At 47.5% G+C, this 23,583-nt stretch overlaps 1 protein-coding gene across 4 annotated transcripts in view; it reads left to right on the top strand.

Annotated features, from left to right (window-relative positions):
• The window catches only part of PCNT (pericentrin), a 140,674-nt gene that overhangs the window by 45,548 nt on the left and 71,543 nt on the right, over positions 1–23,583 (top strand). For all 4 annotated transcript variants that reach the window (XM_081943489.1, XM_081943488.1, XM_081943490.1 and 1 more), the window contains exons 20-23: positions 802–1,031; positions 1,224–1,343; positions 9,354–9,581; positions 18,781–18,948. In XM_081943489.1, the coding sequence (XP_081799615.1) occupies positions 802–1,031; positions 1,224–1,343; positions 9,354–9,581; positions 18,781–18,948 (746 nt within the window). The remainder of the gene's footprint in view (positions 1–801; positions 1,032–1,223; positions 1,344–9,353; positions 9,582–18,780; positions 18,949–23,583) is intronic.

The raw sequence follows: 23,583 nt of genomic DNA, 5'->3' as shown, positions 1-23,583 counted from the left end.
GCATTCCACCCGAGGAGCCAAGGTTTCTCCGCCCACCATTAGCAGGTGGATCAGAGCGGCCATTTCCAAAGCCTACGAGGCACGAGGTCTTTAGGTTCCAGGGGGCATCACCGCACATTCCACCAGGAGTGCGGCCACCTCAGCGGCCTGGGCCACTCAGGCTCCCCTCGAGGAGATCTGCAGGGCCGCTGCTTGGTCTTCCCCATCGCCTTTCATTAGGCATTACCGACTAGACGCGGACGCCTCCGTGGACGCGGCCTTCGGGAGGAGGGTTCTGCAGGGAGTCTTAGACTCTCATGGGGCTCAGGCCCAGTAATCCCTCCCAAGGACATCTAGCTTTGGTATGTCCCATATGTGACTCCTCCCACACCTCACTTCGAAGACTGTCAGTTGGTCTTACCTGAACTGCATGTCTCGAAGGTGGTGTGGGAGCAGTCACTTCCCTCCCGTTAGGGCGCCCCACGCCAAGGGCCTGAGTTAGCTCAGCGGTCAGTCAGGAACCAGGCAGGAAGGATGTGTGTGTTTCTCATCTGTCCCTTCCTTTTTCCAGGTTCTTTGCTACGACCATCGGTTAACCTGGGAGGTCAGAGGAGGTATGGAGCTGTGGCCTCAAGATTTACCTCAGCCTCTAGGGCAAAAGGGCTGTGTTAATACCCATATGTGACTCTTCCCACGCCACCTTCGAGACATGCAGTTCAGGTAAGACCAACTGACAATTTATGGTGCATAACTAATTTAAATATATATTAATTTTGAAAAATGTTGTGTTCTTGGTACTGCTGTTTTTCCTTTATGTATTAGAATTAATCAAAGAGATAGATCTTCTAGCAAAAACAAATTTGGAATTGCAATGTCAAGCAGAGAAAGATTTTTCAAACTTGAATACACAGATGAAAATCTTGGAGATTGAACTTGAAGACCAGTTAAACAAAAATCAAAATCTAGCTGCAATGGCATCTGAAGTTATTGACCTAAGACAACAAACGGAAGCTCTTGAAAGACAGCTGAAAAATCAGAGAGATTTCATGGATGTAAGAAAAACATGTATAAAAATTTGGATTTTTTTTTGCTAGCATTCTGGCTTAAAGGTTTCTCTTAAAGTATAAAATTATGATAATCTATGAAAAATAATTGTTAAAATTAGTAATTAAATGATTTTTATTTGATTTGAAATCTAAAATAGACTCTAAAATCTGTAAAATTGACTTTCATTTTCTTAACAGAAGCAAGCTATTGAAAGGGAACATGAACGTGATGAGTTTCAAGAAGAAATTTGGAAACTAGAAATGGAATTAAAACTTACAACAAAATCTCAAGCTTCTGGGAAGTCCAGAACCTATCTGGTGAGTAAAATCATTGCATATCAAAACTATTTTTAGTGCTAACTTACAATATAATTATTTTGTTGGCTGAACAGCCTTGTGCTTGACGCAAGCATTAAGAGAATATATCAAAATGAAGAAGAATGAATGTTAGAAATTGAATATGATCTGCTGTGATTATATGCAGGCTAAATAGGAAAACTATGCTCCATTACAATATGATATGGTGTTTCAATGAGTTCAGTATGAATGTTTTGTTTTCCTGTAGAGTAGAGGGAGGGGTCACGCGAGGGTTTAGCACAGCCTGATTGGTCTATTAGACTGAGAGAAAACTTCTTAACCTTCAGCTTCTCCTGTTGGTTCCCAGTTTCCTCTCAGTCTGGTCCAAAGCACTGTGCTTGGTTCCTAGTGAGATTGTAAGTGTTCAGTTTACTTTTATTCAGAGCAATTTGACTAATTGAGCATTCCCAAAATTACTAAAAATCTAAATTACTAGCTGCGCCCAGCAGGACAGCCTGTTACTGTCCTCAGCAGGCTGGGAGAGCCCCGTGGGGCCGTTCCTTTCCTTCTCCCTCCCTGCGGGCCGATCGCTCCGGACTGATTCCTGGGGCCTCGGGCGTGCCGGGCGATTCCGCAGCTTTGTAAGCCTCGCCCAACTGCCCGCAACGAGAGAAGCAAAAAATTAGTGACAGGGCCGCAGCGCGGTTATTTTCGGCGCGAAAACCGGCAGATCGCCTTCCTTCGGGCCGCGCCTCTTCTCCCGTGCCGGCTACAGCCCGCGGCAGCGGCGCGTGCTTTTTTAAGCAATTTGGGCCTTAACAACGAGTTTGGGGAGGATCGGAGCGGCGCGCTGTTGAGAGCGGCCGCCTGAAGATTATATTAACGGGCGAAGCCGGCAGCCATTTTGACCACGTGTGTGAGGCCTGCAGCAGAGGCAGGGCCCGAAGCAGCCTACATACCTAAGGCAGTCGAGAAGAAGGCCCGAGTTGAGCGATCCTCACCAACGCAGGGGCCGGGCCTCTCTGCAATCTTCCCGATTCAAGCACGTGAGTGGGGCGATGGCGGCGAGATCCGAGATAACACAGGCCGCGCCTCCCCAGGCTCAGGAGGACAAGGCAGGCCCCACAGCCCTGTCTAGGCCTCGAGTTTCCAGGTCCTCTGCAGACAACAGGCCCTCCAGAGCTCTACAAAGGGATGAGCTCAGGCGATCTAGGGCTATTGAGAGAGCCATTGAGAGGGCCGAGAAGAAAAAGGCCCAGTCCCGCAGGCCCAGATCCAGATCTGCTCGGGCTGAGGCCCCTTGCCCTTCTCCCTTGATTAACAGGGGATTCAGTCCTTCCTCCCCCTCAGTCTCCCCGTCCAGGTCAGATAGGAGCGGGGGGCGGGGGGATTCACCCTCACCAGCTAACTCCCCTGAGGCAAGCGGAGTGGATATGGCTGATCCGTTAGAAGGCCCCTCTGATGGCCCTTCTCGTGATGGGAGGCCCAGTAGGGGTTCGGTTCCACCGGACTATGATCCTGAGTATGATGAGGAGGATCTAGACCACCTTCCAGAAAACCTGAAACGTTTAATTTCTGCAGCCATCTCCAGGGGTATCACCCAAAGAGACAGGTTCCCCCATCATAGTAGGGTCACTCCTTTTAGCAGGTCTAGATCTAGGGCTTCCTCGCCTTCTCTCATGAGTGAGGTCTCTTCCAGGGGGGAAGCGCATCGCCAGGACGATTGGGGGTTCTCTGAGGACGAGGATGCAGCCCCTGAACCCCCTCCCTCTTCCAACCTTTTCCTCCCGGCCATTTTCAAGCCCTTACTCCGGAAAGCTAGGAGGACCACTAAGGTAGGGACAGGGGACCCCATGGTCCCACCTCCCAGGGATCCAGACATGGCCATGTTCTCAAATACGGCCACTAATAAGGAGGAAATTCCAGCTCCTCCCCTATTCTTAGAAGTGGCCACTAGTCAGTGGGCTCATCCCTCAAACTTTTCTCCCCCAGGCAGCAACGACCGTCGCGCCTATAATCTGGAGAAGTCCTTTGTGCAGGCTCTCCAGCTCCCTATCATAGATCAACCTATAGCTGCCTTGGTCTCCTCTTCTCCTGTGGTCTCGGGGGATGCGGCAGACAAGCTAAAACCGGAGGATAAGAGGGCAGAGTTGACTGCGGAAGAATTACAAGGCCTCCGCATGGGCGGTGCGAGCGGCAGCCTCAGCCTCGTATTTTAACCGCACGATGGTGATGTGGCTCCGCCAACTCCAGGATCGTATCCCGATCCAGGATGACCGCATTCACCAAGACTTGACCAAGATCATGGCTGCATGTCAGTATTCCGCTGATGCGACTCTGGACGCTGTGAGGCTCGGTTCCAGCGCCCTGGCCACTTCAGTTGCCTCCCGTCGACTTCTTTGGCTCAGGAACTGGCAAATTGATAACAAAGCAAAATGGGATCTGGTGGCCGCCCCCTTTGCAGGCCCAAACCTGTTCGGGACAGCCTTAGATCCAATATTGGTGGAGAACAAAGATAAGAAAAAGGTCATGCCTACCTCCGCCAAAAAGCCCGAGTTCCGTAGTCATCCGTATCGCAGGACATCCTTTAGGGCAAATGACAGGGATCAGGAACAGCGTTTCCAACCGTACAGGCAGGACAGACAGTTCCATAGGCCTAACTACCAGGACCGTTCCCGATACCAACCACAATCCAAACGGCCCTTTCGCGGGGGGGGGGTGGCCGCCCTTTCCGCAGAGGGAAATGACTCGAACCCGAGTCATCCCATCGGCGACCGCCTGGCTCTGTACGTGGACAAGTGGGACGAAGTCACCTCAGACGGGTGGGTCCGGGCGACGGTTCGCCATGGGCTGAGGCTAGAGTTTCTTTCCAAACCCCCGAGGTTCTTCAGGGTTTTTCCCCCGGCGAGGGACCCGGAACACCACCGTCTTATGGACCTCGCCGTCTCCCATCTTCTGGAAATCAGGGCGGTGGAAGTCGTTCCGGATCCGGAGCGGGGACAGGGCTACTACTCAAACCTGTTCGTAGTCCCGAAGGTCTCGGGGGGTTGGAGAGCAATCCTCGACCTCAAACGCCTGAACCGCTATCTAGTCTACAGGCGGTTCAAATGTCGTCCCTAAAGTCAATTTTACAGGGCATAAGAAAGGGGGATTATATGGCCTCAGTAGACCTAACAGAGGCCTATCTCCACATCCCCATCCTTCGGGCTCACAGTCGCTACCTCCGGTTCTCCCACGGGGGAAGGCATTATCAGTATCGAGCCCTCCCATTCGGTCTGGCCTCAGCACCACGCACATTCACCAAAGTTCTGGCAGCACTGGCGGCTCACCTACGATCCATACCGGTGAGGCTCCAGTGCTACTTGGACGATGTCCTAGTCCAGGCAGAGTCCCTTCCCAGGGCAACATCAGATCTCCGGCTAATGATCCGCTGGCTCCAGACCCTGGGGTTTTCAGTGAACTTTCCCAAAAGCCACTTGTCCCCATCCAGACAGATTCTCCATCTAGGGACAGTTATAAATTCCGTGACAGGGAGGGTTCGCCTATCTCCAGATCGCTTGACCAGTCTGCGACAGTTGGTTGCCTCCGTCAGAAGAAAAAGGTCTGTTTCCATCCTGACCTTATCCCAACTTCTGGGGAAGATGGTGTCCTGTATAGGGATAGTCCCCTGGGCCCGGCTCCATCTACGACCTCTTCAGTGGGCCTTGATTCCGGCCCAGAAAAAGATGATGAGCAACTCTTTGCCCCCGATTCGCCTACCGGCAGAAGTGAGACTGTCCCTCCGGTGGTGGATGTCCCCAGCACTTCGGCAAGGGGGGTCATTTTGGGAGCCAGAGAGAGTGACCGTCACGACGGACGCGAGCCTCTTTGGCTGGGGGGCCATAATGGGCACCGACATGGCCCAAGGACGCTGGACTGCCTCAGACCTCAGCCACAATATCAACTGGCTGGAACTGAAGGCCGCGAGACTGGCCCTCCGGACTTTTCATCGGCACCTGCAGGGACGCCACGTCCTCCTGCTCACGGACAACGTAGCAATGAAAGCTCACGTAAACCGTCAAGGGGGGACCCACTCTCGCGTCCTATGGCGGAAGGCACAGACGTTGGGCTTGTGGGCGGAGAGACATTTGGCCTCGATAGTGGCGGAACATATCTCGGGGGTGTCCAATCACCAGGCGGACTGGCTGAGCCGAGCGACTCTGGACAATGGCGAGTGGCAGCTGTCCCCAGAGTTGTTTCAGAAGATCTGTCGGAGATTCGGCACGCCACTAGTGCACCTGTTCACAACCCCCGACAACGCCCAACTGCCGAGGTTCTTTTTCCGGTTCCAGATTCCCTCAGCAGAGGGCACGGATGCCCTCAGGAGCCGTTGGCCTCCGGGTCTTCTTTACGCCTCCCCTCCCCCTCCTTCCCAGGACTATCAGGAAGGTAGTGGCAGAGAGGGCCTTTGTCATCCTATTAGCCCCGTACTGGCCAAGGAGGCCATGGTTTGCGGACCTGGTACAGCTCTCGGTAGCAGACCCTTGGAGAATACCCCTGGGGGAGGTCGCTCTTTGTCAAGGGGTCTTGCATCACCCAGAGCCACAGTGGCTCCATCTAACCGTTTGGCTCTTGAGCGGGGAATCCTAAGGGGGAAGAAGCTGTCCTCAGGGGTCATAGCTACCTTAGAGGCATCCAGAAGACCGTCTACCACTAGGATTTACAATGCCACCTGGGCGGCCTTTGCCAAATGGTGTATTCCCCTTGGGATGGATCCTTCTAGGGCCACGGTTCCGGATATACTCGAGTTCCTGCAAAAAGGACTGGAGTACGGCTTGTCCCACAATACCCTTCGGCGGCAGGTGGCGGCCTTGGCCACCATCCTAGGGGGGGAGGGGTCCTATACCCTTTCCCACTCCCCGTTGATAAAACGTTTTCTAAAAGGGGCGGCCAATATCCGACCGCCCCCAGTACATAGGTTTCCAACCTGGGATCTCACCCTGGTTCTTAAGGCACTGACAGGATCCCCCTTCGAGCCTCTTAGAACGGTGCACATGTGTCTCCTCACTCTCAAAGTGGTTTTTCTAGTGGCCATCACATCGGCCAGACGCATATCGGAGTTGGGGGCTCTATCTTCCCGCAGTGACCTTTGTCTTATACATCAGGACAGGATTGTCCTGCGTTTGGATCCCTCGTTTATTCCGAAGGTAAACACACCTTTTCACAGAGCCCAGGAAATAGTACTGCCAAATTTTTGCCCTAACCCATCACGGGAAAAAGAGCAGGTGTGGCACCGGTTGGACGTTCGGCGTGCTGTTCGCATTTATCTGAAGCGAACGGAGGGCGTTCGGAAAACAGAGGCGTTTTTCGTCTCCTTTCTACCGGGTTCGCTTGGGGCAAAGATGTCCTCCTCAACTATTGGGAGGTGGACTAGACAGGCCATAGTCGAGGCATACGGAGCCTCGGGGCGGGTCCCCCCCCTCGGGTATAACTGCTCATTCTACCCGTAGTGCGGCTGTTACTGTGGCCTGGGCTACCAGGGCGCCCCTCGAAGATATCTGCCGAGCAGCTACCTGGGCCTCTCCTACCCCCTTCATTCAGCACTACCGTCTGGATGTGTACGCCTCGGCTGAGGTGTCATTCGGTCGGAGGGTTCTCCAGAGGGTGGCAGCCGATCCTCCCCCTGGGACCCAGTCTACCCTCCCTGTAACTTAGCGTGGGTAGGTCCCTCGCGTGACCCCTCCCTCTACTCTACTGGAAAAAGAACGTTGGTCTTACCTGAACGTTTCTTTTAAGTTGAGTAGAGGGAGGGATCACGTTCCCGCCCTAGTTAGTTAGACAGGGTCCAGGGTGGGGTAGGATCGGGTGGCCCCGGGGGGGGCTTGTCCTTGTTTTTCATCGTTTACAGACGCAGACCTTGACATCGCGGAAACTGGGAACCAACAGGAGAAGCTGAAGGTTAAGAAGTTTTCTCTCAGTCTAATGGACCAATCAGGCTGTGCTAAACCCTCGCGTGACCCCTCCCTCTACTCAACTTAAAAGAAACGTTCAGGTAAGACCAACGTTCTTTTTACACCATTTTGTTGATGTACCATGGGCGCCAAAAGATTTTAAAAAATTTAACAGAGGAAAAGTAAAATCAGCTACATGATAGTAGAATTGAAGCCTCTCAAGCCACAATTTCAGTAGATTTTCCCAAATCAAAGGAAATGAATTAGAGACACTCGGGGAGAAAGTGAAACTTTATAGGCTCACCCATTTCCTCCAATTTTCTTTGCTTCTAATCAGCAATGAATAAATGAAGTCTGATGACTGCTTACTGACAGACCCAGGAATAGAAATCAAAGTAGTATTCTCATGTCATAGTCTCCCAAGCTTTTTCTGGAATAATTTTATGAAATTTGGCAGTCTAGAGCATATAGGCTTTATCAAGATTAGAATCAGCTATAAATTAACCAGTCAACTTGATTCACTTTCCCCATTATCATAGAGCATTTAAAGGTTCCTGCAATGAAATCCTTACAGGTAATCCTCTCTTAATGACCCTAGTTGGAACCAGAATTTCCATCACTAAGCTATGCAGTTCTCAAGCAAAACTTCATATGACTGCATCTTTTGGCAGTTTCAGTATGGAATGGGACAACTCGCTGCAGGATAATTCAACAAATACAATAGTTAAATTAATTTCAATGGAACTTTTGGTCACTTGGGTGGTTTTTTGTCCTCCGGAGCTTTTAGGGAAGCCTCCGGAAGGCCCCTGAAGGCTCCGGCGGGCTTAAACCTGCCCTACGAGCAAACCGGTCAGTTCTTGCGCTCTGGAGGCTTCAGGGAAGCTCCTGAACCTCCTGAGGGCCTCTGGGGAGGGCGGGGGGGGCTGTTTTCGCCCTCCCCAGGCTTCTATAAAGCCTCTGGAGGAGGGTGAAAAAAGCATGCAAAAAATGGGGGGGAGCGCCTGTCATGCGCGCATGCATGCTGGGGGGTTCATGCATTGAATTATGGGTGCAGCACGCCAACGCATGACCCCCCCCCCCCTGCACTTCCCTTGCTTATGGCACACGAGCCAAAAAAGGTTCGCCTTTGCTGGAGTAGGAGATCAAAATAAATTAATTTTTTTTTAAAGATTATGATCCAGAGCTAACAGGGTAACTCACAAGTTGCTCCTGCTACCTTGTTTGATCTCCATGATCTCATACTCCATAATGAGTTCCTCGGGGAAGGTGGGAAGTAGCAGGAGCAACTTGTGATATTCCCGTCAGCTTCTCCATTGACTTTGTTCTGGGAAATCAGCAGGGAATATCACAAATGGCAATCACATGATAGCAGCTTGCAATGTTTAATCATGACACCTGGCATGTCTGAATCATAATCTTTTTAAATTTTATTTTATTAAAAATTTTCTCTTAATATAAAATAGAAATAGAAATAAAGACAATGGAAAAAGGGGATAGAGGATTATCTCCTCTATCTAGGGAGGAAGTGAGAAATTTTTAAAAAAGAAACAATAAGCAGTAATTTCTGACTTTTCAGTGCAATGAGATACAGTACATAATAGAACTCTAGAATCAACGTTTTAGTTATATCAGTAGTACCACTAGCAATTAAATATTAAAAAGTTAAAGATTCATAATGTAATTAATTATAATTAGGCATACTGTTTTATCTATGCCTCTCCCCTATTCATTTTTGATGCAAGGCAGGCCTACCTGAGACCTATATGTATCTTAGCATTTTTATGGGTGTATCATTAAAATTAGAATATGTTGAATATATAAATTGTCTACATTACAGGATGAAATATAGTGTAGTTAGACTTGACTACCACACGTGCAGTGGGACTTATCTTTTTTCTTCCTTGTAATCTCTTGGGATGTTTCAGAGCCTCCATTGCCTTGGAGCAAAATACTTAGAGCAGAAGCATATGGGCCTTCAGGTTTTTAGTACTGCCAAGGAGCAGCTTTTGATTTGAAACATTAGATTAATGAAAGTAAAAATATTAGGGATATGGTGATTATTTTCTTACTGTTTGTGTTCCTTTTGTATTTGTCTTTATAGGTAGAATCTCTCCACAATGAAATAAAAGAGAGAGTGGATGATTATAACAGGCTTTTTACAGAAAAAGAGCAAATAGAGAAACTCCTTGCAACTCGTAATGAAGAAATAGAAAAGTTGGAAGGACAAGTCATGGAGTTTCAATGTCTGAATAAGGAGGTGGCAAAGAATGTTGATAAACTCATGCAGGAACTGGAAAAAATGAAAAAGAGGGAAATTGAATTAAAAGAAGTAAGCTTAATTTTGTAATTTTAAATTTTTAGTAAGGGATTTGGAATTTATACAGGATAGCTGATAACTGAAATTGTGTGCTTTTTTCAAATATGCAAACTTCTCAATGAAGATAGGAAAATGCAAACAGGTAGTAAAGAAAAATGGAACTACTCAACTATTTTGGCTTAGTCTACTAAGAGGCATGGGCATGTATTTGGCAGCATTGTGAGGAGCAGGAAGAGGTCTGAAAGCTCAAGACTGATTGAAATATAATCAGGGAATATCTGTTTATTTTGAATAAAAGGTAAAGGGGTCCCTTCAGATTTTGCTCCACTAGTCGTTGCCAACTAAGGGAGAACTGCTCATCTCTGTTTTAAGGCCATTGAGCCAACATTGTCCAAAGACATTTTGACAGTCATGTGACCAGCGTGATGTCACAGAGTGCTGTTGCCTTCCCACCAAAGTAGTTCCTATGTATCTCGGATTTGCATGTTTTCAAAGTGCTACATTGGGAAGAGCTGGGGTGAGGACAGGAGCTCACCCTGACACATGGTGCTTTTGTCTCGAACCTGGGCTGCCAGCTTTCCAGCTGTCAAGCCTAGTGTCTTAATGCTGAGCCACCATGCCCCCCTTATTTTGAATGGGTTTTTGTCTATTAATCCTATCTCAATTTTATTGGTAACTTTCTTGATAGAGTGTAAGAATATATTCTCATCAAGGTTAGCCAAGGTTTGACGGTCATCCCAGCTGCTCAGGTAAAGCAAGTAGTTCCTACTGTATATTGGGTAGATGCTTGCAGTGGACAATCACTTTAGTAACAATGGCCAAAGTATAATTTCATTTTATATGGAAGAAAGTGATTACTGCATAACCATTCCTTTATTTTACCAAAAAAATCACTTGGTTAGACAGTATAAAGTGATTGCCGGTATAATGCCAGACATTAGTTCTCTCAGGTCAGATGCACTCAGCATCGTATTGAGAAAATGCTGAGGATCTAATAGTATCAATGAAGTGGTTAGATTAAAGCACTCAGGTTAGCCAGTTGCTAATGTTTCTGTGAAGATAAAGAAAACACTGGATAATGAAGATTTGCTTCCTGAACATTTTTGAGTATGTCTTACAGATGTTTGGCTGCTAATCACAAAAATAACCTATAATTTAACCTTAATGTTCTATAGAAATATTCTGTTATATTCATGAACTGTCCATTGACATCTTAAGCATCAACAAATAGAAATGGCCTGGAATTAGACATTTTCAGTCAGAAGATCATACTGTTCATTAACTAGGACATGAAAAACAAAAAAGTACAGCATTGCTTCAGGAAGGATTTAGCAGGGACAATGCATATAATGCAGACAATAACCAAATAATACCAATTAGACTTCTTGGGTTTTATTATGAAGATTATCCAAGTTTAAACTCAATGACTGATTTAGAAGAAAAGGAGGTTGATGAGTTTTATGGTCAAATTCAATCTGAAAGTGAACACAACATATAAGCAAAATGAGTTGCATATGGTTGGAGTCTGGAATGCCAAAGACGGAGATATTGACAAAATGTAGTTGGACTATACAGCCTAGGAAACAAAAATGAAATAAAAGAATTACTTACCAACTTCTACTAATCGCATTGCAAGATGACTAAGGCCTGAGGGACTGATTGCAGGGACCCATGATTCAGGAAAGAGTGCAACTAGCATGCAACACAAAAATCTACAATGTTTCTCCTAGCGAACTAGCCACAACTGCCAACTGCTCTTCAAGTAAGAGTTGTGAGTCTAGGAAGAACCCCAAGTTGTGCATGGGGGTCTGTCTGGTGCAGTGCAACCCTATCCAGAACAAAAGAAGATCCATGCAACTATAGCTACTCTGAGTCTTATCAGAGTTCAACCTTAGTCTGTTGTCCCCATCCAGACCCCATAGCCTCCAAGTACTGCAAGACGGTAGCAACAGCAACATGTGGGTCACCTGGATGAAGATATGAGTATTGTCAAGAAAATTAATGATGCCTCATCCCATGGTGGCACATGATGTCTCCCAGCAGCTACCTGTACATATTAAAGAGAAGCGCAGAAAATACTTTTTTAAGATTTTAAGAACATTAAATATGTTCAAAGGGTAGCAACGATAATCAAAGGAATAAGAAGCTAAGTCCACTGAAGCAAACGTTTATTGTGAATTTAAACTACAGGAAGTGAGATAGTTTAATATTTCAAAAAAGAACTTCTGGAATGAAACCAATAACTCAGAACTGTGGGGAAAATTCTCTTTATTGAATGTACTCAACCACAAGATGTAAGGAGTGGTTTAACTAGAATTTCTTTATTGGGAAGGGGGGATTGGACAGGATTGCCGAAATACTGTATTTTTCAGAGTATAAGACGCACTGGAGTATAAGACACACAAAGGTTTTGAAGAGGCAATTTTTTTTACAAAAATAGGTAGGTAGATAGAGGGATAGAGAGAGAGAAATACAGTAGGTAGGTAGGGAGAGAGAGAGAGTAGGTAGATAGGTTGATAGAGGGAGGGAGAGAGAGAGAGAAATACAGTAAGTAGGTAGGGAGAGAGAGGGTAGGTAGGTAGGTAGATGTTTCCAGGTGTATTTATCCATGTGCTGCAGAAGGAAATTGCTGACAATCTGCAGCACCTAAGACTTTGTTTCTGCTGGCACAGCACTTGATCAATCTAATTCTCCTGTGCGCTGCTTGGGGAATCCAAGCATGGGTTAACTTTGTCCATTAGCCTAGAGACTGAGTTATGTAAATTAGATGACCACGCCTCCTCTGCCTGGAAAGGTCAGTTTTTTAACTCAGTCCAGCCTGAAGAGACGTATATCCATTTTCTCTCTAGACTAATCGACAAATTACTCAGGATTTCTTGGATTCTCATTGTTTTCTGCTTGCATGGAATGAGGTGATATTGGGGACAGGGTGAGAGCGGCAGTTCGCTGTCAGCTCAACCTCTTTTAGCGCTGCCTTTGATTTCAGAAACTATCGGACGTTGATAGTAACAGCGCTGTGATCGCGCTGCCTACCATAGCGCTATAGCGATCGGGAATCGGTTTGCCGCTCCCCAGCTGTTTTAAGCGCTCCGGTGTTGGTTTGCCACGCCGCGCCGCTTTACTGATGAAAGGCTTCGTCCTACTAGCTAAAATGCTGCGCTGACGAAGATTCCCTGCTTCAGGCATCGGCAATTCGAACCGGCAATTTTAAAAGTCCCGCCTGAATTGCGGGCGCCATTTTGGAAGGCTTGATTTCACGCGCTTTGTAAAAAGCAAAGGGGCGGTCCTGTTCTTCCCGCGTAATTAGCGACGTTGCATCAACGGCTCCTTCCCTCGCTTTCTCTATTGCCTTGTTCACTCGGCTGTGAGACGGTTGTTGCAAGAGCTCTTCGATCACTTTCAGTGCTTCTGAGCCTTTGTGCAAGGAGATTGAGCCTTTTCACTTCTCTTCACTCGAATTTATTATGGCAGAGTCTGCTTCCTCCGGAGGTATTGTGGAGCCCACTAATCCTCCCCAACCCCATAGCAAGGCCGAAGGCTCCCCGAGGCCTGGCAGGGCCACGACCAGGGCCTCTTCTAATAGGCCTCGGCCTTCTTCCGCAGCCCCTGATAGGGCCCATAAACGCAAAGAGAAGGCAAAAGCGGTGGCCAAGGCCCCTCGTGTGGCCAGTAGCTCGCCTCCTATCTTAGCGCCTCAGCGGCCTTCCCCCAATTCTTCTCTGCACCCCCCTGGAAACCAAGGGTGGTCCCCTGACCTTCATCTACCCCAGGTACCCATTTCCGAGGAGGGGGAATTGGGGGCCCGTTCTCCCCCGGGCCTATCTGAGATAAGCATGGCCTCAGCCCATGATCCCCCAGTCGCAGGGCCTTCTGCCATGTTTACCCCTACCGCTGCAGGCCTCAGGCCTGTGGAGGGCCAGGATCTGGGCCTTCCCCCAGATTTATACCGCATGATCTCAGCAGCAATTTCCAAAGGCGTAGATGCGGAGCTGCATCGTAGATCCAATATTCCCAGGGCCCCAGCCGCGCCTAGGGATTTGATCAACCCTCAGGCCGAGCCTTCCTCACCTTTACCTTCTGAGTATAGCGAGGAATCGGCTTTAGTGGAAGAAGGGGAAGTATTGGATATAGAATTTTCGGATGATGAAGGCCCGGTTCAGGACCAGACTACCTCCTCTGGCTTATTCCAGCCTACACTCTTTAAGTCATTGTTGTTTAAGGCGCCACCACTAATATGGGTGGAGCTGCCACCCAGGCTACTACTGAAGTAGGCTTGGATGCAACTGAACGTTTATTTGCAGAACAGGTCTTTGAGCAGGAAGTCATTCCCTTTCCCAAGTTATTTATGGATATTGTCCAAAAGCAGTGGACTCAACCAACTGCTGTGACTCCGCCCAGTAATGGGGACAAGAAATTATACAACTCTACCCCAGAACTGGAAACTCTTCTCCAGTTTCCCACTGTAGATGCCCCTATTGTGGCTCTGGCTTTGCCAGCATTGATCCCATCGGAGATATCTGAAGGGTTGAAAGCGGAGGACCGCAAGGCTGAGATAGTCATTAAAAAGACTCATCAGGCCACGGCTTGGGCCCTGCGCGCTGCCACCGCGGCGTCCTTTTTCAATCGCACATCCCTGGTCTGGCTTAGACAGCTCCAAAGTAGGCTTGCCCCCGAGGAGATGCGTCTCCATCAGGATGTTGCTAAACTGATGGCAGCTTTAGAGTTCTCAGCAGATGCTACCCTTAATGCAGCCAAATTTGTATCTCGGGCTGTAGTCTCCAACGTAGCTTCGCGCCGCCTGCTGTGGCTCCGCCATTGGCAAGCGGACGTGTGCTCCAAATGGCGCTTGGCCTCCACGCCCTTTAAGGGGGGGGCTTTCTTTGGGCCTGTACTCGATCCAATCCTCATCGAAACACGGGATAAACATAAGGTACTCCCATCCACCAGCAGGCGAGCTGACAGAAGACAGCAGCCATATACTAAGCGTCAGCCATTTCTGGCGGGTGACTCGGGCTTCAATAACACCTCCTATGTCTCCCAATATAACAGGAATTATGGCCAGGCACAAGACAGGAACCAAGACCGCTTGGGGGCCAGAGATAGAGGTCGCCAACAGAATCAGTCACAATCTCAGACAAGGCGGCCATTTCGTGGCGCCGGCAAGCGGTCCTTTCGGAGGTACCGATGACTCGCACGGGGAAAGGGCCATCGGCGGGCGGCTACTGGCCTTCGCTCATCAGTGGGCGGAGACCACATCCGACGCTTGGGCCCTCCAAATTGTGAGGCAGGGAATAACTTTAGAATTCCTTTCCATTCCCCTGCGTTGATTCCTCAGGTGCCCCGTTCCCAGGTCCCAGGAAAAGAAACGCCTCATGGAGGCAGAGATACAACATCTCTTAAGCATAGAAGCCATAGAGCCGGTCCCGAAAGGTCAAAAAGGGCTAGGATTTTATTCCATATTATTCCTAGTACCCAAGAGCTCGGGAGGATGGCGGGCCATCTTAGATTTGAAATGGCTCAATCTCTTCATCAAGTACCAAAGGTTCAAGATGCAATCCCTCAAGAGCATCTTGGCTTCCATCCGCCAGGGCGACTTGATGACCTCAGTCGATATCAGGGAAGCGTACCTCCATGTGCCAATCCACCAGGTACATCGGAGATTCCTACGCTTTCACTTCGACGGTCGCCATTTCCAGTATCGGGCCCTGCCATTCAGCCTATCATCGGCCCCTCGAACGTTCACCAAACTCCTGGCAGTCGTAGCGGCCTCCCTTCGCACAGTTCCTATACGGATCAACTGTTATCTGGACGATATTCTTCTTCTATCGCCAACTCATGCCCAGGCGATCCAGGACCTGGAGATCACAATGGACACACTGCGGAACCACGGATTCGTTCTGAACCTTGCCAAGAGCCACCTGCAGCCGACCACATCGTTGCTTCATCTGGGCACAGTCATCAACTCAAGGACATGCGAGGTGTTCCTGTCTCAGGACAGACATCGCACCATTCACGCACTGGTGAGTCGCATATCTTCTCAGAGACTCATACCACTGGCAACACTATCCCAATTACTCGGGAAGATGATATCATGCATCGACGTGGTTCCCTGGGCCCGGTTCCATTCTCGCCCACTCCAGTGGTTCTTGCTCCCCTTTTAGAGAGCCCACACCAGCCACTCCCAAACCAAAGTTCGGTTGCCGCCCAAACCACTCAGGTCTCTCCGGTGGTGGACTTCCTCCAAACTTCTCAGGGGGAGTCCATTCAAAGAGCCGGTCCGCATCCAGGTAACAACGGATGCCAGCCTATTCGGGTGGTGAGCTCATGCCCTGGACAGGGTCGCTCAGGGCCGTTGGTCGAGCCAGGAACTAAGAAACAGCATCAATTGGCTAGAGTTGCGAGCCATACGACTGGCCCTCCTCGAATTCAGGGACATGATCTCGAACCAACACATACTGATTCTAACAGACAACGTGGCCTCCAAGGCCCACATCAATCACCAGGGAGGCACCCGATCCAAGGCTCTTACGTTGGAGGCGGAGAAAACTCTCCACTGGGCGGAAGCCAGACTGTTATCTCTACGAGCGGAGCACATCTCCGGAGCTTCCAACACACAGGCGGATTGGCTGAGCCGAGCCACCGTGGATCAGTCAGAGTGGCGTCTTCACCCCGTCCTCTTCCAGGAACTCTCTCGCCGCTTCGGCAACCCGGAGGTGGACCTCTTTGCGCAGCCCAACAATGCGCAGACACCACGATTTTACACCAGATTCCAGACCCCGGGGGCGGAAGGCACCGATGTTCTCCGCAGCCCTTGGCCGGCTGGCCTTCTTTACGCCTTTCCACCTCTACCGATCCTTCCGTTAGTCATCCAAAAGATACTGACGGAACAAGCGGAAGTCCTCCTTGTGGCCCCAATGTGGCCCCGACGCCCATGGTACGCCGATCTAGTCCATCTGTCAATCGGCCGCCCCTGGAGGATCCCAGACAGCCAGATCCAGCTCAACCAGGGGGCTCTCGTTCATCCGAACCCCCAGCTCCTGCAATTAGCTGTGTGGCACGTGAGCAGGCTATCCTGACCGGACTGCATTTCTCCAACGAGGTAATAAACACCATCCAAGCGGCCCGTCGGCCATCCACGACTCGTATTTACGAGGCCACCTGGCAGGCCTTTTGCAGGTGGTGCCGCCGTACCTCCAAAGACCCAGTCAAGGCGTCTGTGCCACAGGTGCTTGACTTCCTGCAAATGGGCCTTGACAAGGGTTTGGCACCTAACACGCTTCGCCGACAAGTCGCAGCCCTCTCCACCGTGATTAGTGGCGGTCGTGCCCGCCCATTGACTCAGCACGCTCGGGTTAAGTCATTTCTGAAAGGCGCAGCTAACATCAGGCCTCAGACTGTTCATCGCTACCCTACCTGGGATCTTCCCCTGGTGCTCAAGGCGCTCACATCTCCACCCTTTGAGCCCATCTGCACCATCAGCCTCCGGTTGCTGACTCTGAAGACTGCCTTTCTGGTGGCCATCATGTCTGCCAGGAGGGTGTCCGAGCTGGCGGCTCTGTCAATAAGATTTGACCTGTGCATCTTTCATTCCAACAGAGTTGTTCTTCGCCTAGATCCGGCCTTCTTGCCTAAGGTCAACACCTGGTTTCACAGGGCGTAAGAACTTATCCTTCCGGACTTCTGCCCGAATCCCCCCCCCCATCCGCAGGAGCGCCAGTGGCATCATCTGGATGTCCGGAGAACTCTCCGTCGTTATGTGAAGCGCACGGCCGCCTTCCGGAAGTCAGAAGCACTTTTCGTCTCGTTCCAACCTTCCACCATGGGACAGAAGCCGTCGTCCAACACCATAGGACGTTGGCTAAAGGCATGCATTGCGCTCGCTTACGACTCCCAGTCCTGGCCGGTTCCCAGGCGCATCACTCCCCACTCCACCAGGAGCGTGGCTACAACGGCGGCCTGGGCTACTCAAGCATCAGTCGAGGACATTTGCAGGGCGGCTACCTGGTCATCGCCATCACCCTTTATTAGACATTACAAGGTGGACTCCTACGCTTTGGCCGAAGCATCTTTTGGGCGACGTGTGCTGCAGCAGGTGCTCGCCTCCTCTGCGGGCCCTGACCAGCCTGGCTCCCACTTTTAGTTTCACTGCTCTGGCATGTCCCATGCTTGGATTCCCCAAGCAGCACACAGGAGAACGACCATTGACTTACCTGAACAGTCCTTCTATGTGCGCTGCGAGGGGAATCCAAACCCACCCGCAGCTTCGGCTGGTCCGGGCACTCTTGGCCTCTGGCTCCTTTGACTGACTTACTCTGGACGTGACATTTGGTACCTGTCGGTCTGTAGTCATGACTGTCAATTGATACACATCTTCTTACGGCTGACCTTCGTACAAAACTGACCTTTCCAGGCAGAGGAGGCGTGGTCATCTAATTTACATAACTCAGTCTCTAGGCTAATGGACAAAGTTAACCCATGCTTGGATTCCCCTCGCAGCGCACATAGAAGGACCGTTCAGGTAAGTCAACGGTCGTTCTCATCAATTACTTTAACTAAAGAGCTTTACGAAAGGGGGGAAAAAGTTTTTGCACTCTGCAAACCTCCCAAAACCAGCCCATTTTTCTTTTTTTTTAAAAAAGGCATGAATAGCCTTGGTGGTGCTTGCAGAGTGCTCGGGGGGGGGGGGCAAAAACGAGCAAAAAATTGCCCTTTTTTGCAAACATGGGTCCGTTTTTTATCAAAAAAATTACATGTATAGCCTTATGGAGGCTTACAGAGTGCTGTGGGAGCTGGGGGGGGGGGCAAAAACAGGTCATTTTATGCTCATTTCTGCCCTCCCCAGTCCCCAGGAGCTCTCTGAAAGCCTCCATAAGGCTCTGTGTGACCATTTTGGTGCAGGGGCGGGGCTTCGGGAGGCAAAAAAATGCTGTATTCAATGTATAAGATGCAACCAGATTTTCAGTCTCTGAGGAAAAAAGGTGCGTCTAATACTCCGAAAAATACGGTAGCTTCTTCAATTATAGGGTTTTGTGATCTTGAATTATCTTCAAATTGGACAATTAATAGATATAAAATCCTTTCAAAAGATGATCACATGATTACGGACTAGAGCAGCACTTGCCTCTTGCTTTTTGGTGTTTCTAGAAAGCTAAAACATCACTAGGCTGTATAAAAATATTTACTAACGCAAACAATTTTTGATGTTTTACAGGATAAAGGAACATTGCAGCAGCAACATAACAAACATTTAATTCTGATTTCCACTTTACAATCTAAACTAGACGAAGTTAGACATAGAGTACTTATTGATACTAATAAGGATCATATGCTAAAGGAACAACTAAAAATACAAGAAGAACTTACTACAGAAAAGAGAGAGGTAAATCAAAAATAACTCAAAACTCAGTGGGAACAAATTTCATGTTGATTCTTCTCATGTGAAAATATGATTAGCAGTGAAAATTCCTACTCCAAGAATATAATTTATATATGCCTAATGTCTTTTGTAAAAGTCCACAGATCCTTTTTCTTTTGTTTGCAGATGTTTATACAGGTAGTCCTCATTTAAAGACTATTTTTTCAGCAACCGGTTGAAGTTATGACAGTGCTGAATGACAATTGATGACTATTCTGCAGAATTGCAGCCATTGCAATATCCCTGTGGTCACATGATTACCAATTGGGCAGTTGGCAGCCAGCTGTTAATTATAATGGTCCCACATTCACATGATCACCATTTGTAACTTTCATTGTTAGCTTATGATAAACAGGGCCAGTCAGGACACTAGTGGAAGGTTGCAGATGGCAATCATGTGTCATCACGTTTAATAGGCGTGTTGGATTTGCTTAGCCATCACATTTGGAACTGTCCAAACTGTTGTTGAAAGTCAGTGTAGTATGTGATGTCATGCTTTACTAACGGCATCACTTAGTGACCTTGCTCCCTTTCCCAATAACAGATTGTTCTTGACTTATGACCATAATGGAGCCAGGAATTTTTTTCGTATGTCATAATGGTCATAAATCAAGACATCCACATGGCCAACTTGATTTGACAACATTATTTGCAGCAGTTGAAAAGCAAACAGTGCTTCCTGGCAAAAAACATAATAAATTGTGTTCATATGATTGTGGGATGCTCCAAATGGCTGTAAATTTGGGTTGATTGCCGAGCACCCAAATACAATCACATGACTTTGGAGCGGGGAGCCGTTGAAACTTTGAATCTAGATCATAAGTTCTTTGGAGGGTGGGGTTGTCATAATTTTGAATGCTTGTTAACTCATGGGTTGTAAGTTGAAGACTTGTATCATTGTTAACCAAGAACTAAATTTATAAGGAAAATTTGACTTGCCTTTTAAGTGACAGCTGCAGCATTTATTTTATTTCCTGCAGGAAATATATTACATTTTTAAGGTGGGACTCCTAGAAACAAATAATTCCCATTTACTTTGAATTCTTTATCATGGTCTCTATAACCCATATGCATTGAGTATCATCTGTGCAGAGTATGTTTAGAATCTTCTAAAGCTTACAGATTACGTGGAAATACCTGATTCACTATAGGGGCAAAGGGCAGAATTCTTCACCTCCAGCTATTTCTTACTATTCTTATAAAGTAGACTTCCTCTTCTGTACCTTTTCCCATTCATAAGCCTGCTGATCAGAGTGAAAATCTATAGAATTTTAGATACAGTCATCCTTTTTCCTGTGTAGTAGCTTTTGCAGCTTACAAAAATCATCTCTGCCTCCTTGAAACATCCCAATTTTGTTTCTATCCATCATGGGTAGGTAGAAACATTTGATTCTATTTTCTCTAAGATACAAAGAATATTAGGTCTTATTTAGTTCTCAGAAAAATCTTCATGGTTAAATGGAGTATGCAGAAAGCATTTCCATACTTCAACAAAATGGCATTTATTTAATTTCCACAACCCATAAGACAAATTAAGTCTCTTTTTAGCATTTTCCAAACTATCTCTTACTTTTCTGATCTGAGGAAAGAAAGAAAATTTGGGAGTTTCCTTGATGATTGCTTGTAAACAATAAAGCTAGTGCATTCATCACCAATTTTTGTAAGAGAGTTTGTAGCTCAGGTCTGCAAACCTGGATGCATTTTTTTCTTTTGATAGATGTTTACAGTTTAGGAGTCGTTCTAATGAAGTATGTATATATGTGTGTGTGTGTGTGTTGTATTTGTGCTGATAAATAAAGGGAGATAAATAAAGTCTCCCTTTATTTATTTATCAGCACAAATACAACACAACTATAAAAAGGCAACATTAAAAATAAAAATATGGTTTTCTGCCTGGATGGTCCTCTGTGATGAGCCAAAGGGCAGAAAGGGGGAGCAGTGAGCTCCCTCCCATATTTGGGCATTCCAGGGGTTGTAACACACCCACCACACACACACACACCCATATATATATGTTTTCGTAGATTTTCACGGGTGTGGGTATGCTGGTTTTGTTGTATTCGGGTCTTTTCCCGTGTAAGGTTGAGATTGTCTTTGCAACATTTTGGCAGGATCTCACCTGCCATCTTCAAGCGTGGGCTTAAAATGTGATCGGAGTTGCCGTCTTTCTGTAAGTCTTGGTGGGAGGGGATGGGGTGCTGGCTTTGTTTCAGGAAGTGAAATGATTGGTTGTGTGGTTGTATCATGATTGGTAGATTGGTGCTGATTGGTGCAGGCTGTGTGTGCATTGTTGTTTTGTATTGTAACGGCTTGGGTGGTGGGTGGTGTTCGTTTGTTGGCTAGGGCTGGTTTCCAGATGTTTGGTAGGCGAGAGGTATCATCACGTTTGTTCATGTTGTGGGGGTGTTTCTCTATTTCGATGGCTTCCATGATTATTCTCTTGTGGAGGTGTTCTGTTTTGGAGATTAACCTGGCTCCTTCAAAGTTGATTTCATGTCCTGTAGCTTTAAGGTGCTGGAAAAGGGAGGAAGTTTTTTCTTTTTTTCTTACTGCGTTCTTGTGTTCTGTGATGCGTGCATTTATCCTCCTGTTTGTTTGTCCTATGTATATTGCCGGGCAGATTTTGCATGGTATTTTGTAGACTCCTTGGGTTTCTAGCTGGATTTTGTCTTTGGGGTTTCTTAAGATGTTGGCTATTTTTTGGTCAGTGGTGAAGGCTGTCCTGATATTGTGCTTGTGGAGAATTTTGTTGATTTTATCTGTGGTGCCTTTGATGTAAGGGTGGAGGGCGATGCCATTGTCAGAGAGAAATCTTCCCAGAGAGAAATCTTCCAGATGCCCCAAACTCTATGGGCTCCCCAAGATACACAAAGAAGGAACACCACTCAGACCCATAGTCAGCTCCATAGGCTCACCTCTACAGAATCATGCCAAATTCCTCGCCAAACAACTCCAACCCTACGCAGAATCCATCACCTCACACGTACAAAACTCCACTTCATAGAAACAATAAAGAAACAAAACATACAACCCAGCGACCTACTTGTGAGTTTCGATGTCATATCCCTCTTCACCCAAATGCCTATAAAAGAAGCCTTGACAGCCATCCAAAAAAAAACACAACCCCCCTAAACACATCCTGGACCTGACCAACCACTGCCTAACCAACACATACTTCATCCATAATGGACAAAGATACAAACAGATAGAAGGAGCACCCATGGGATCACCCCTCTCACCTGTCATTGCAAACTTATACATGGAACATTTTGAAACCAACGCCTTAGACAAATCTGAACACAAACCCAAACTCTGGCTTAGATATGTTGATGACACTTTCGTGATTTGGCCACACGGAAAAGAAAAACTGGACAACTTCCTCACACATCTCAACAGCCTACACCCCAAAATACAATTCACCATGGAAATAGAAGCAAACAACCAACTTCCCTTTCTGGATGTCCTAATCTTCAAAAAACCTAATGGCTCCCTAGGACACACCATCTACCAGAAAAAAACACACACCAACCGCTACTTAAATGCACAATCCCATCACCACCCTGCACAGATCAACTCTGTAGCCAAGACCCTCATCTCCAGAACCAAACGCCTAGCCGACAAAGACCACCTGAAAACTGAATTACACAAACTCACAAATGTATTAATCTCCAACGGATTCCAAAGAAAAACAATCACCAACCTAATCCAAAAGGAGACTCCCCCCAAAAAACCAAGACACAGAACAGGACAATGGCATCGCCCTCCTCCCTTACATCAAAGGCACCACAGATAAAATCAGTAAAATTCTCCACAAGCACAATATCAGGACAGCCTTCACCACTGACCAAAAAATAGCCAACATCTTAAGAAACCCCAAAGACAAAATCCAGCTAGAAAACCAAGGAGTCTACAAAATACCATGCAAAATCTGCCCAGCAATATACATAGGACAAACAAACAGGAGGATAAATGCACACATCACAGAACACAAGAACGCAGTAAGAAAAAAAGAAAAAACTTCCTCCCTTTTCCAGCACCTTAAAGCTACAGGACATGAAATCAACTTTGAAGGAGCCAGGTTAATCTCCAAAACAGAACACCTCCACAAGAGAATAATCATGGAAGCCATCGAAATAGAGAAACACCCCCACAACATGAACAAACGTGATGATACCTCCCGCCTACCAAACATCTGGAAACCAGCCCTAGCCAACAAACGAACACCAGCCACCACCCAAGCCGTTACAATACAAAACAACAATGCACACACAGCCTGCACCAATCAGCACCAATCTACCAATCATGATACAACCACACAACCAATCATTCCACTTACTGAAGCAAAGCCAGCACCCCATCCCCTCCCACCAAGACTTACAGAAAGACGGCAGCTCCGATCACATTTTAAGCCCACGCTTGAAGATGGCAGGTGAGATCCTGCCAAAACGTTGCAGAGACAATCTCAACCTTACACGGGAAAAGACCCGAATACAACAAAACCAGCATGCATACACACACACACACACACAAATAATGTGAATTTTTACAAAGATATGTTAATAGAATGATTGAAGATAGTAATACTTTGTTTAATTCCAT

This window comes from Natrix helvetica (assembly GCF_964273705.1).
Source record: "Natrix helvetica genome assembly, chromosome: 2".
Taxonomy (NCBI): domain Eukaryota; kingdom Metazoa; phylum Chordata; class Lepidosauria; order Squamata; family Natricidae; genus Natrix; species Natrix helvetica.
The sequence above is the reverse complement of the archived record's forward strand: the minus strand, read 5'-3'. Positions and strand labels throughout refer to the sequence as shown.